The following is a 14,346-nucleotide window of genomic DNA, read 5'->3' on the forward strand; positions in this document are numbered from 1 at the left end:
ACCGCATGTTGCTGAAGGAGGTTCTGATAAACATTTGCATTCACCCTGCCATGTAGCTATATAAGAGGCCCAACTCCTGCTGCAGAAAACATTCCAAAACCATGACACTTCCTCCTCCACCTTTCACTGACTTCTTTACGCATTTGGCCTTCAATCTTTCCTCAGTTTGACGCCAAACAAAATGTTTCCAAATAAACTGAACTTGGTCTTGTCACTGAAGTGAACTTTTGGCCAGTTCACCTCTGTCCACACATACATACTCCAACATACTTGGTCACTGCAGGGAGTGCTTTTAGTATGACTTCTCTTAAACATGCAGAGACAGATCCTTACCCTGATCATTGCCGAACTGGCAAGCAATTCCAGCTGCAGTGTTGAACCAATTCCCCACTGAGAGTCTCTGCATTATCCTATCTTTCCATGCATTTGTCTTACATGGACAACCAGCCTTTTTGGGGGACTGAAAATTAGATGAATTAGTATCATTGTAAACCTGCAGTATTCGAGAAATCACAGATTTGGAATGACCAAGAGTTTCAGACACTATAGAGTGGCCCGTCATCTTGCAATCTCATTGAAAATTAGAGGAATGCTGCCAGTTAAATAGGTGCCAGAATTCAAAACTTGGAGTATCTATAAGTGTTCACTAATTAGGGGGCAATTGTGCCCTAATGGTTAGAGAGTCTAACTTGTAATCTGAAGGTTGTGGGTCTCAGGTCCGGCAGGGACCTGACTGAGGTGAGACCCTTGAGCAAAGCACTGAACCCCCAACTGCTCCCTGGGTGCCGCAGCAATATGGCGGCCTACTGTTTCGGGTGTGTGAGCATGGTGTGTGTGTGTGCACTTAGATGAGTTAAATGCAAATTAAATTCTGAGTATAATTGAATATAATTAACTTTTTTACTTAATGATATTTGAGTTCTTTTTCAAATATCTCATTTAAGTTTTTTATACTGTGCCTAAGAATACAATTCATTTATGAAATGTGCTTAAAAACTGCCCTTCCACTCCTGTTATGATACCTTTAAATTTAAAGTAGTGACCTTGAAATGAAAATTATAGGTTATACTCTAACACCCTACTTCACCCTAGACGGGGCTTATCATATGTGTGTGTATATATATATATATATATATATATATATATATATACACACACACACAAATATTTATTTATTTTTTTTACTTTTATGTGTATAGTCTGCTTCTGAAGTCTGGCAAGCGTATTCAATGGCTCATCATGGAACCCATCTGCATTTCAACAATACAAAGATCTCAGCACAATTTATGTAATCCCAAATGAACTGTGCTCAAGAAAATTTATTGTACTACGAAGCTGTCAGGACTCATTCCAGATTATAGTTGGAAGCAACAAAACTTTTTAAACAGCTCTACTCCCCTGTACATGCTTGGATGATCTGTTATGATACCGACTGATAGCAGTTGCCAAACGTATCTGTGGGTGGTCTTTCAATATTTAGTGCTGCCTAAATTCCTGAATACACACCTCCTCTCCCGTTTCCTCAGGCAAAGAATTTCACTCTATTTCTCGCCACCGCAAATCTTTGCATGGTGGGAAAACTGAAAATTTAAATCCTGGCTCTGGAACAACACACACAAAAGCTAGACCAGTACACGTTAAACCGCAAATAAACATAGTATTGTAATCAGGCTGCGAATACCTTATTTGAAAAGGTCTTTGCAAAGATATAAAAGCATAACCACAGTTTTACATCACAATTTACATCAACCGCCAACCGCCAACGTTCTCCTGAATTCAGAGCACTCTCTCTCTCCGAGACTAAAAGGTTGACCTTTTTGGTGCTGTTTCCAGACCAAATGACAAGCTGAAACACATTAATATTACCTTGTTCCTTGGATCCAAATCAGATAACTTATCAGCAGACCTGGAACTGTCAATTTCTATGCAAATCGGGAAACCACTTCTGGCAAATTCATCATTGTAGACTTCGTTCCTCCAGAGTGGTCAGATAAGATACTGTCCTGCTATTATCTCACTGCTTTTTTTTCATTACACGGCTGCATCGAATTGCTAGGAGTGCAGCTCTATGTAGGTTAAACTTTGGCTTAGCATTGTCACACACTTTGACGCTTCTTTGTGTTTTCGTTGTTTAATTACAAAACAACTCAACATTGATTTATTCCTAGGGTCCCAGAGACGCCGTCTAATCCCTAACCTCACCTTAGACACCTCCTCTCCCGTGAGAAAGCCGGTCATCAGTCCAGGGGTACGCTGGGTGGACGGTCCCCTCCGGCCCACCCAGAGAGGTTTAGCTGAACCTTTTGAGATTAAGGTTTATGAGATTGATGATGTTGAGCGTCTACAGAGGAGGCGAACCGTAGGCAACAAGGTAAGAGTGAGCAGTTGGAGAGTGTTTTTACAACAGTTCCCTTGACTGCGCTCTCATTTATTATTGTTGTGCCCTCAGGAAGTGGTATACTTTAGTGCCAAACTAAAGATTTTAGAGCATCGGCAACAGAGAATCTCAGAGGTGCGGGCCAAGTACGATTGGCTGAAGAAAGAACTGGAGCAAACTAAGCAACATCTAATGTTGGAGCCAGAGAAATGGACCACTGAATGTAAGTCATTGGCACACTTTGAGTTGATATCAATGTTACTGTTTCTAGAGCCCTATGAAATCCATTTTATTTTTAAAAATATCATTATTAAGGCTCTGTGAAATCTGTTTTATTTTTTAAAAACTGTTTTATTTATTTATTGCCGTTTTCCCCCAAATTCCATTTTATTTTTTTCCAAATTCTGATCCAAATTTTAATTTTTCTGCATTCCGTTTTTTTTCCCATTGTAATTTTTCTAGACTCTTTTAATGGTAAATTTAAAATATTAATAAAAAATCATAATTGGTCGGCGCCGATAGCCTTGTGGGCAGCATGCTGACATACAGCGCCTTTGCGCTACGGGCTTTACGTGTTCGAATCTTGACTCTGGGACCTTTTCCGATCCCGCCCCCCTCTCTCTCTCCCACTTCACTTCCTGTCATATCTGATCTGTCCTATACAATAAAGACAAAAATGCCCAAAAAATAAATCTTTTAAAAAAAAAATCATAATTGAATATTAATAAACAAGTCTAATTGAAATATGAAACTCGCACAATTTAACAGCAGTTTATTAAATGCTAAACAAAAATGAAATTTTTAAGGCCCTATGAAATCTTCCCCCCAGATTCTGTATAATTTTTCCCCATTATAATTTTTCTGGATTCTGTTTTTTTTTTTCTAGACTCTGTTTTAATGGTTACAATACAAATATTAATAAAAAAGCATGTCTAATTAATTGAAATCATGAAACTTAAACATTTAACAGCAGTTTATTAAAAGTTTAACAAAAATTACATTTTAAGGCCCTACGAAATCCTTTTTTTTTAATCAAATTCTGTTCTTTTTTTTTTTTTTTTTTTTTAATTTTTCTTGATTCCATTTTTCCATTTGAATTTTTCTAGACTCTGCATTAATGGTTAAATTAAAAACATGTATAAAAAAGCATGTCTAATTCATGAAACATACACAATTTAACAGAATTTTTAAAGTCCTATGAAATGTTTTTTTTTTTTTCCAAATTCTGTTTTTTTCATTTAAATTTTTTCTGGACTCTGTTTCATTGGTTAAATTAAAAATATTCATCAAAGGCATGTCTAATTATTTGAAATCGTGAAACATACACAATTTAACAGCAATTTATTAAAAGTTTAACAAAAATGAAATTTGTAAGGCCCTATTAAATCAGTTTTATTTTTTCTCAAATTCAATTTTTTTTTCTAAATTCCATTGTTTCAGTTTTAATTTTTCCTTCATTCTGTTTTTTCCGTTTTAATTTTTCTAGACTGTTTAAATGGTTTAATTAAAAATATTAATCAAAAAGCATGTCTAATTAATTGAAATCAGAAAATTTACACAATTTAACAGTGATTTATTAAAAGTTTAAAAATAAAATTTTTAAGGCCCTGCGAAAAACGTTCTAGTTTTTTTAACTTCAGTTTTATTTTTACCAAAATCTGTGCATTCCACTGATTTTCTGCATACCATTTTAATGGGTTCATTAAATTTTAATAATCAAAATTATTTCTAGGTAATTGATTTTTTTTTTCCTTTAATTTTTTTTTTTCAGAAATAGAGTTGTGTATTTACATTTTTCTGGTAAAGAAATTCTGACAAATAATTTATCTGGTAAATATTGCTTTAAAAAATAATGTTTTAATAATAATAATATAAGTACTATATATCTGTCACAGTTTCTTCAAGTTAAAGCGAACTTTTATTTTGACGAGTTGCTGTGACCTTCAAGTTTCTGTTTGTTTATATAACAATAGTTTTTCTCAAAAGAAACAGTAAAATGTTCATGAAGTGAAGTCTTGAGATTGTGTTTGTGTTTGTGTTCACGTACTCATATACTGAAGCTGAAAACACTGAGTGTCAAGCTTGCTTTAGTATGTGTGTAGTAAATGAAACCACGTCTGCACCATTAATTTGCAGAAACACAGAACATTCAGGATTCATATTTAAATAGTCTTTTGCAGCTTAATATTCACAGACACTAGTCCATATCACATTTTGATGTGTGTACTGACCTACTTTAGATTTATTCATCCAAAGAAATAATAAAATCAATCAAATAGCTGTGCAACCTAGACATTGTAAAATGTTTTTAAGACAAAAATATGAGTGTGGTGGGCTTAACTTCTATCAGCTAACATCCGTTTTTTTCATTTTTGCAGTTGACCTTCAGCAGACGTTTGAAGTGGACTCTCTGGAGTACTTGGAAGCTCTGGAGTTTGTCACGGAGCGACTGGAGAACCGGGTCAACTTCTGCAAAGCTCATCTGATGATGATCACATGCTTCGACATCACCTGTCGGCGACGGTAGAAGATTCGCCAAGTGTAAAGGACAGTTGGAAGTGGAAAAGGCTCAGCGGGGTGTACGTGAGCAGTGATGGCGAAAATATTTTTTCTAAAATGGATTTTAGTGGGGAATGGAAAACGCTGGACTTGGAGAGTTGATTGAAAGAAAAAAAACATTGTCCCACATAGACAGATGAGCACTTTGGAACTTCAGAGGCGTTGTTTGAGAAAATGGCTTTGCTCGCTTGCTGTGAACAAACTAACATTGCCATACGTGGATAAAAAAAAAAAAAAAAAACTAATCGTTAAAGAAGACGAATGGAAAAACAACAAAAAGGACGACAAGTGCCTTGCGAACACTTCAATATCTTGGAAATCTATGGACAAAAAATCCATATTTGTGTACAGATGGTGCTAGCTTAAAAAAAATGCATACAAACAAAAAAAAAGTTTAAAAAGTAAAAGAATGAAAACACTGCTTGTTAAATTATGTGTTTAAACTCTTCGATTCTGTCTCGGTATTTGTATTGTTATACACTAGTCACATTCAACATGAACTGTTATGTGTGTTTTATATTATTTTTTGTATTCTTGGACACACTGAGACCACATAGAGTGTTTCGTATTCCATGAAATGGCACAGCACGACATCTCGAAGAATGATTCTGGCACTGGCTCATTGATTTTTCACATCCCCTGCGGTTATGTTGGCATTTTCAGCAGTGTGACGCCTCGGGCTGGGCCGCTCCGGCGTGTCACGCTTGAGAGGCGAGAAGAATCCTCAGTCTGGCAGGACCAACAAGGATCTTTAATATCAATAAAACGTCAGGAAACTTTAACGCACGGCCATTTTTAAGGCAAAACTTCCAATTTGCAGATCGCTGCATTCGGCCTTTCCTCTATGTGGTCTCATTGTGAGTGTGCTGACACTTTGGTATAAATCTGTTTATATATACAGTATCTATATGGTGCTTGAGACAGTTTCAGCTCTAAACGTTTCTAGATGAGTATATAGCCTGTTTCTGGTACTAACTAAAGACTTCATACGCTTTTCCATTCCCGCTTCACTCGCCGAAGCAAAGAGGAGCGACGTTCCTGCTGCCCTTTTGACCTTTTGGCATTGTAATGAATGAAGGATATTATTTATTTTTTACCTCAGGAGGCCTGTATGACAGAGATGCTTATATTCTATAATTTATTTAGCCTGCAAAGCACTATGCATTAAAATTGTACAGTAGCTAAATTCATGCCATATATATAAATATACTTATATATTTCCCTTTTGCTCTCCTTTATGTACGATAAAGGGTTTTTTTGTTTTGCATTTCTTTGTAAACGTCTATCGCCAAATCACGGGAGACGAGCGAACAAGCAATTTCTGTGTTTACTCATGAAATGTTTTTTCATCACAACCCGTCATTCTTCAGCATCTGTGGATCGTTCGAGTAATGCATTGTGTGATATGCGGTACAATGTAAAACAAATATCGTCCTTACGCGCTTTAATGTTCACGAACGCGGTTGTGAAACTAAGGCCTTTCACAAAGTCGTGTGAATAGAAAGGAAAGACAAAAAGAGTGAGAGTCTGGCATTATAGATGTATGAGGGAAGATGAGAAAAGTTGTCAACATATTGCTTCATGTTAATACTGCGACAGTCGGCATGGTTTCTTGTTCTGTGGGGAAAAACACAGCCTGAATGAGAGTTTGATTGACATACAGATTGATGTAAATAAAGGATGTTTTGGAAGCTGCATTCTTTTTCTGCCTTATTCTGAACAGCTAATTAATAAGTAACATTTTTAATGTTTCTCAGATACGCTAAAGTTTTATTATTAGTTGCCCACCACATGCACGAATCTTGTTTTCTGATGGAATTTCTTATAAAATGGAATGAAAGCAACTTTTAGTTGGTTTGTTTTTATTTATTATTTTAATTGGATATACCCTAAGCTTCATTTTAGATGTCTTAATCTTCTTGTAGATGAGATCGATCTTTATAAGCTTTAATGAACAGGCATTAACCACAGATGCCGTTTGATAGAAAATCATATCAGACATCAGAAGAGCACAAGGGACTTTATGAGCTTTACAAGTATATGGTAATTCACTCTAAACCTGACAGGATGAATGTAGATGACACATCTTATCAGTGATGCTGATGCTTAGTGTGGATCTCTTTGTAATAATAGAAGTGAAATGATTTTTATCAGTTCCTTAGTATGAGGAAATAAGAGGAAACCATTTCTGTTGTCTCTTAAAAAAGGAGCAATCTCTCTCTTTCTGTATTGAACCTCATTGGTCGTAAATCTCATTTCCTATAATCTTATGTTGCTTTTCTGTCAGTTTTGACTGCTAGTTTTTTTTTTTTTTTTTATGATTAACCTCAAATTTGGAAAAAATATATTTAATATAAATGTTAAAAATAATCATAATAATAGTCATTTTTTTATAATAATAAACAAACATTTACATTTAATTTAATTCAGTTTTAGTTTCATTTTAAATGTAATTTAAATAAAAAACAGTCATGTCAAAAATTTTCATAATAATAAACACATATGTAGGCATGACATTCAAATTTAATTGAATTTTAATTCATTTTAAATGTAATTCAAATTTAAAAAGTCATAATATTCCACATTTTTCATAATAATAAACTTGTATGTAAATGTAACATTTAAAATTAACAATTACATTTTAATTTATTTTAAATTTAATTTAAATTTAAAAAGAGTCATAATAATAGTCATTTTTTTAAGAATAATGAACTTAAAATGTATACAGGTGCATCTCAATAAATTTGAATGTCGTGGAAGAGTTCATTTATTTCAGTAATTCAACTCAAATTGTGAAACTCATGTATTAAATAAATTCAATGCACACAGACTGAAGTAGTTTAAGTCTTTGGTTCTTTTAATTGTGATGATTTTGGCTCACATTTAACAAAAACCCACCAATCTCAACAAATTAGAATACTTCATAAGACCAATTGTGAATACACGAGTTTCACAATTGGTCTTATGAAGTATTCTAATTTGTTGAGATTGGTGGGTTTTTGTTAAATGTGAGCCAAAATCACCTTGGTTTCCAAATGAAATACAAAACTTGCTCTCATCTGAAAAGAGGACTTTGGACCACTGAGCAACAGTCCATTTCTTCTTCTCTTTAGCCCAGGTAAGACGCCGCTGACGTTGTCTGTGGTTCAGGAGTGGCTTATCAAGAGGAATACGACAACTGTAGCCAAATTCCTTGACACGTCTGTGTGTGGTGGCTCTTGATGCCTTGACCCCAGCCTCAGTCCATTCCTTGTGAAGTTCACCCAAATTCTTGAATCGATTTTGCTTGACAAGCCTGTCAAGGCTGCGGTTCTCTCGGTTGGTTGTGCATCTTTTTCTTCCACACTTTTTCCTTCCACTCAACTTTCTGTTAACATGCTTGGATACAGCACTCTGTGAACAGCTTTTTTGGCAATGAATGTTTGTGCCTTACCCTCCTTGTGTCAGATCAGCAGTCTTCCCCATGATTGTGTAACCTAGTGAAACAAACTGAGAGACCATTTTGAAGGCTCAGGAAACCTTTGCAGGTGTTCTAAATTGATTAGCTGATTTGCATGTCACCATATTCTAATTTGTTGAGATTTGAATTTGAATTGGTGGGTTTTTGTTAAATGTGAGCCAAAATCATTACAATTAACAGAACCAAAGACTTAAACTACATCAGTCTATGTGCATTGAATTTATTTAATTCAATTGGAGTTTTACAATTGGAGTTGAATTACTGAAATAAATGAACTTTTCCACAACATTCTAATTTACTGAGATGCACCTGTATGTAAACATGTATCTAAATTGAATTTAATTTTAAAAATAGTCACAAGTCTAAATTTTTACATATATGTAAATTTAATGTAACATATTTAAATTTAATTCAATTTTAATTTAATTTTAAATTTAAAAATAGTCATAATAGCCAAAATGTTTTATAATAATAAACTTAAACGTATATGTAAACATAAAATCTAAAATACATTTTAATTTAATTTTCAATTACATTTAAAATAGTCATAACAATAGTCAAAATTTTTCATAATATGCACTTAAACATATGTAAATGTAACCTTTCAATTTAATTTAATTCTATTCAATTGTAAATTTAATTTAACATTTAAAATAGTGTAAATTAAAAAAAAATAAGTAAACAAACTTTTTTCTTTCATTTTTTAAACGTAGGGAATAATTTTACAACCGTTTAATTTGGAAATTTTATTTGCAGGTCTATGCTCAAAAACATTTATTTATTTAGTTTCGCCTGTCACACAAGCAGCACCTGAGGGCTAAGTAAAATCGCATTTTCATTCCTTTTGATTTCTGGTGAAACATGACTCAAAACAAGATTTGTGGTTGGACTTGTTCACGTTTGGTTAGGAATGATGTCATAGGCTTAACAAAGAGCTCAGAGCATGAGTTAGAGATTGGACTGCTGACAACTCGTCGCTCTGTACTAACTTCCTCTATTCCCTCTTAAGCCTCATTCTATCCAACAGAATGACATTTTTTAAGATGTTATCTCATCTCCGAGAAGCGCATCTCCAAAAGCTGTTTGCTTTAGTGGCCACAGAGTTATGAGAGGAGAGGAGGTGAATGAGACGTGTAATCCCGTCTATCTGTATCCTGACACTCACGAGGGTTAAAAAGATTTAGCAACAATAACACGTTCTGGAAAAATGGCCGGAAAAGTGTCGTCTGTGCTGATCCAGACCAACAAAACACCTTTATTCCAACATGTATAGATTCTCAGTAAGAAGCTCAGACACAAGCGTTATTCATAATCTGATTATTTTCACAAACTGATGTTTATGCTGTTGTTTTAGCACCAAAATGACATCATTTCCTGAAAGATGATATTATTAAGAAAAGCCAGTTCCTTAGACACTACAATAAAACTAAAGAACGTGATATTACGCTCATGGGAAATTACAATTACCAGTTAAAAAATACATTCACAAGAAAACAATAAAATGCCAGTTTTTCATGTTAGCATATAAATCTGCAACATCTGTTCAAAGCAGAGTATTGAAATTATATAATAAAATGATAATTGTAAAAACGTACTAATGTGATTTTCATCCTTAAAAACTATTTGATTCAACATATGAAGACATACGATAGAGATATTTACTGAAATGAAGGATTGACCCACATTACAAATCAAGTACTGAACTGCAATAACACAATCCAGATGGTTAAAGAAGAGCATAAAAACATAAAGCAGCTGCTGAAATATGTTTATGAAATCAGAGCGAATGGCGTGGTCTTGCCAGAGTAACTCTGATGATTGAAGTTAATGATGAGAAACTGAAGCACAAATCGGAGGTGCGTGTTATGAAGCGCAGCAGTTATTGCCGAAAAGATGTTGCCTTTCACAACAGTTGATTATGTGATAGTCAAACTTACGCTATAGTCATTTTTAAGGGTCATTAAGTCCAAGTTTAATAAACAGTTTTGAAAAGCTACTACAGTTCCTCACAATAGTTTGGGTAAATGTACTAATGTGCTAATGGACATTCCTGAGGTTTTTCCAAACAACACACCTCAAATAAAAAATTTCCTGGACTTTCCGTCTCATTTGTATCATTTTTGTTTTCATTAGATGTGAAATAATATAAAATGGCAGTCTAAAAAGTCATATGAATCAGTGATGTTATTGTTAACAAAAACTGAAATACAGGTGAAATAAAAATAAAATTAAAGTAGATGTACAAAACAGAACCTAAAAAAAGAAACGCTGACTTGCCAAAAAAAGTTGTTTTGAAGTACTGAAATTGTTAAAACTAAAACAGAAAAAACTACAATAACTACAATAAAAAAAACCAAACAGAAATAAAAAAAATGAAAATAAAATATAAATAATAAATAATACTAAAATAACAATTTTTTTGACAACATGAAACATTAATGTCAGATTTTACTGAATATTCAATCAGATGCATTTAAATGCTTTAATGATATCAAACATATTTTTATGAATCTAAGAATCTGCAGCTACTAAAAAAAAATTATTCAAACTTATGACTTGTTGCATTACTGTACATTTGCAAAGTGTCACTATTGTTTAGCATTTAAATTTAATATTAATGTTCTTGTTGCAACCACTAATTTGAGATTAAAATACTTAGAAAATATGGAGGAAAGAATACTATACTTTAGATTGAGTGTTAAAAATGAACATTTGTTTAGGGGGCAGCAAGTGGAAGCTCATTTTGACCACTGAATAAAAAATTAAAAAAGGTTATTGCGACTTTTTATCTCACAAAAAAAATGTATAAACATCTAATTGTGAATTACAAAGTCAGAATTGCAAGATACAAACTTGCAATTCTGACTTCTTTTCTTGCAAATGCGACTTTGTATCTTGCAATTCGGACTTTTCGTGCAATTCGTGTGAGATATTAATTTTGCAATTTTGAGAAAAAAAATTCATAATGAGATATGAGACTTCCAACTGCAAGTTTATATCTCAATTCTAAAAAAAAAGTCAGAAGTGCACGAAAAAAGTCAGAATTGCAAGATATAAACTCTTTGTGAATTGTGAATTTTTATCTTGAAATTTTGACTTTATTACTCACAATTGAGTTTAAATCACGCAATTGAGAAAAAAGCAATTCTATTTTTTCAGAATTGTGAAATATAAACTTGCAGTTGCGTGTTATAAAGTCAGAATCGTTTTTATCTTGAAATTCTAACCTTATTACTTGCAGTTTAAATCATGCAATTCTGAAATAAAGTCAGAACTGCACATTTGTATTGAGATGTAAATGTCAGAATTATCTATTGCAATTTTCTTTTTTTTTTTAAATTTTTTATAAACATGTAATTGCGAATTATAAAGTCAGAATTGCAAGATACAAGCTCGCAATTCTGACTTTTCTTGCAAATACAAGTTTGTATCTTGCAATTCATACTTTTTTCGCGGAATTATAACTATTTTCTCAAAATTGTGAAATTGCGTATGAAGTCAAAAGTGTAAGATATAATTTTGCAATTCTGAGAAAAAAAAAGTCACAATTGTGAGATAAAAAGTCAGAATTGCAAAATACAAATGTACAAAATACAAAAGTCCTAACTGTGACTTTTTATCTTGAAATTCTGACTTTATTACACACTACTGAGTTCAAATCATGGAATTCTGAGAAAAAAAAGTCAGAATTGTGAGTTTGTGTTGAGATGTAAATCACAATTGTAAGATGAAACTTCGCAATTCAGACTTTTTTGTGCAATTCTAACTTTTTTCTCAAAATTGTGAGATATAAACTTGCAAGTGCCTGTTATAAAGTCAGAAGCGCAAGCTATAATTTTGTAATCCTGAGAAAAAGGTCACATTTGTGAGATATAAACTCGCAACTGCAATATCTCAGAATTGCACGAAAAAAGTCAGAATTGCAAGATACAAACTCACATTTGCAAGAACAAACTCAGAATTGAAAAAAGTTTGTATGGAGATGTAAACTCACAATTGTGAGAAAAACCATCAGAATTGTGAGATATAAACTCGCAATTGTGTGTTATAGTCAGAAGTGCAAGATACATTTGTAAGTTTGTATTGAGATGTATAAGTCAGAATTGTGAGATAAAAAGTCTCAAAAAGTCTCTTTTTTATTATTCAGTGGCAGAAATGGGCTTCCATTATTGGAAAAAAAATTCCACAAAAAAAAAAAAAAAAAAAAAAATTTCTGAAATGGAATGAAAAAGCACAGCTGAGTACTGTAGATTTTCCCCTTTGGAAAGCTTAACAGAAGAAGCAGAGAAAAATGTTCCTTTTTTTTCAGTTGAATACTAAACCAGCTGGTTTGATACACAGTGGCACAAAAGCAGGTGGCAGACACAACCATCCACAAACATCCCATTTGAGAGCAAATATAGCGGCGTGTTGATTGACAGCTAATGTGTCACAGAATCGGAGGAGATGAGTTTGGGACTGCAGGTCTCTGTATGATGGCACACATCAGCCTAGACTCGACCCAGCTCAGCCTGGCACTCGCTCAGTTTTCTCCTCACCTCATTAGTCAGGATGTGAGCCGTCCCGTGGGTCACCTTCATGATGTCATAGGCCTGAGGAGGGAAGCAGCGGGAGGAAGAGAGATGGTTGAGTTAAACGATTGTCATGTGGGGGTAGAAAATTCATTTAAAGGAATGAAACAGGAGCTGTGAGAGTCCAAAGCAGCCGTTATGTTACCGTGGGATTTGGCTGCTGCACCAAGAGCGTCATGGGCGAAATTTTTGTTGGTGAAATGTGGGATATTAACACCCTTACATAATAATTAAAAGGTAACGTCAAAAACAAAATCTAATTATTATATTATATTATATTATACTACATTAAATTAAATTAAATTATATTATATTACATTATAATAAATAAACTACTGATGCCAATCTTATTTCTATTTCCATAAACCCAATAAAGGCAGTGATTTAAGTCTATTATTTGGCACATATTCTGGTGAAATTTTAGTGGGAGAAATGTGGCATTTCAGTAAATTTAAAGATAATATTTTATTATAATATACAAATCTATTATATTATATTATATTATTTAAACTTTTCGTGCCTTTTATCATATTTCTGTGAATATCTGTCAATTTTTGTGGGAGAAATGGTTCATATTTCATAATAAATAAAATGTCAAATTAATGATAAAATCTATTATTACATTATATTATATTATAATATATTGTATTATAATATTGTTATATTGTAATATAATATATTATATTATATATATTATATTATATTAAGTTTAAATATTTAAGGTCTCTAAATGTTAGTGATTGTTTAGTGGCAGAAAAGTTCAAATTAAAGACAAAAATTATTATATTATATTATATTATATTATATTATTTTATTTTATTAATAAACTTTTGGTGACTTTTATCATATCTTTGTGAATTATCTTTCAATTTTAGTAGGAGAAATGGGTCATATTTCATAATAAATAAAAGGTAAAATTAAAGAGCAAATGTATTATTATATTATATTATATTATATTATGCTATGTTATATCATATTATATTATATTATATTATATTATATTATTAAATTAAGGGTTTTTAAAGAGGTTTATGTTTTTAAGTTTATAATTTAGCCCACATAATCTAAATGAGAGTGAAATTTAAGTTGCATAAATGTTAAAATTAAAGACAAAATGATTATAATATTATATAATATTATATGAATAAACTATTTATGTCACAGCCTTTTCATAAAATCAATAAAGGTTGTGTATCAAGTCTAAGCATCAAAATAGCAGCATTTTTGTCCTTATTTTGCCATGTGCACATAGTCTGTCTGACTCCGACTGCCTTTAAATCACTAAATCTGATCTAACAGATCAGCAGCAGCAGACAGACAGTGGAGTCAATGCGGAGACATTTACACCACCGTTTAGACAACAATCAGACTGCAGGGCA

At 32.7% G+C, this 14,346-nt stretch overlaps 2 protein-coding genes across 2 annotated transcripts in view; one reads left to right on the top strand and one right to left on the bottom strand.

Moving 5' to 3' along the window:
* kif26ba (kinesin family member 26Ba) overlaps positions 1 to 6,633 on the top strand; it is a 123,091-nt gene extending 116,458 nt beyond the window's left edge. Inside the window, exons 13-15 of the mRNA XM_051133015.1 lie at positions 2,169 to 2,371; positions 2,450 to 2,600; positions 4,756 to 6,633. Of these exons, the coding sequence (XP_050988972.1) occupies positions 2,169 to 2,371; positions 2,450 to 2,600; positions 4,756 to 4,904 (503 nt within the window). The 3' untranslated portion in view covers positions 4,905 to 6,633. The remainder of the gene's footprint in view (positions 1 to 2,168; positions 2,372 to 2,449; positions 2,601 to 4,755) is intronic.
* Positions 6,634 to 9,390: 2,757 nt separating this feature from the next.
* Positions 9,391 to 14,346, bottom strand: part of smyd3 (SET and MYND domain containing 3) — a 205,825-nt gene continuing 200,869 nt past the window's right edge. Inside the window, exon 12 of the mRNA XM_051133022.1 lies at positions 9,391 to 12,988. Within this exon, the coding sequence (XP_050988979.1) occupies positions 12,887 to 12,988 (102 nt within the window). The 3' untranslated portion in view covers positions 9,391 to 12,886. The remainder of the gene's footprint in view (positions 12,989 to 14,346) is intronic.

This window comes from Labeo rohita, chromosome 17 (genome assembly GCF_022985175.1).
Source record: "Labeo rohita strain BAU-BD-2019 chromosome 17, IGBB_LRoh.1.0, whole genome shotgun sequence".
In the NCBI taxonomy this organism is placed as follows: domain Eukaryota; kingdom Metazoa; phylum Chordata; class Actinopteri; order Cypriniformes; family Cyprinidae; genus Labeo; species Labeo rohita.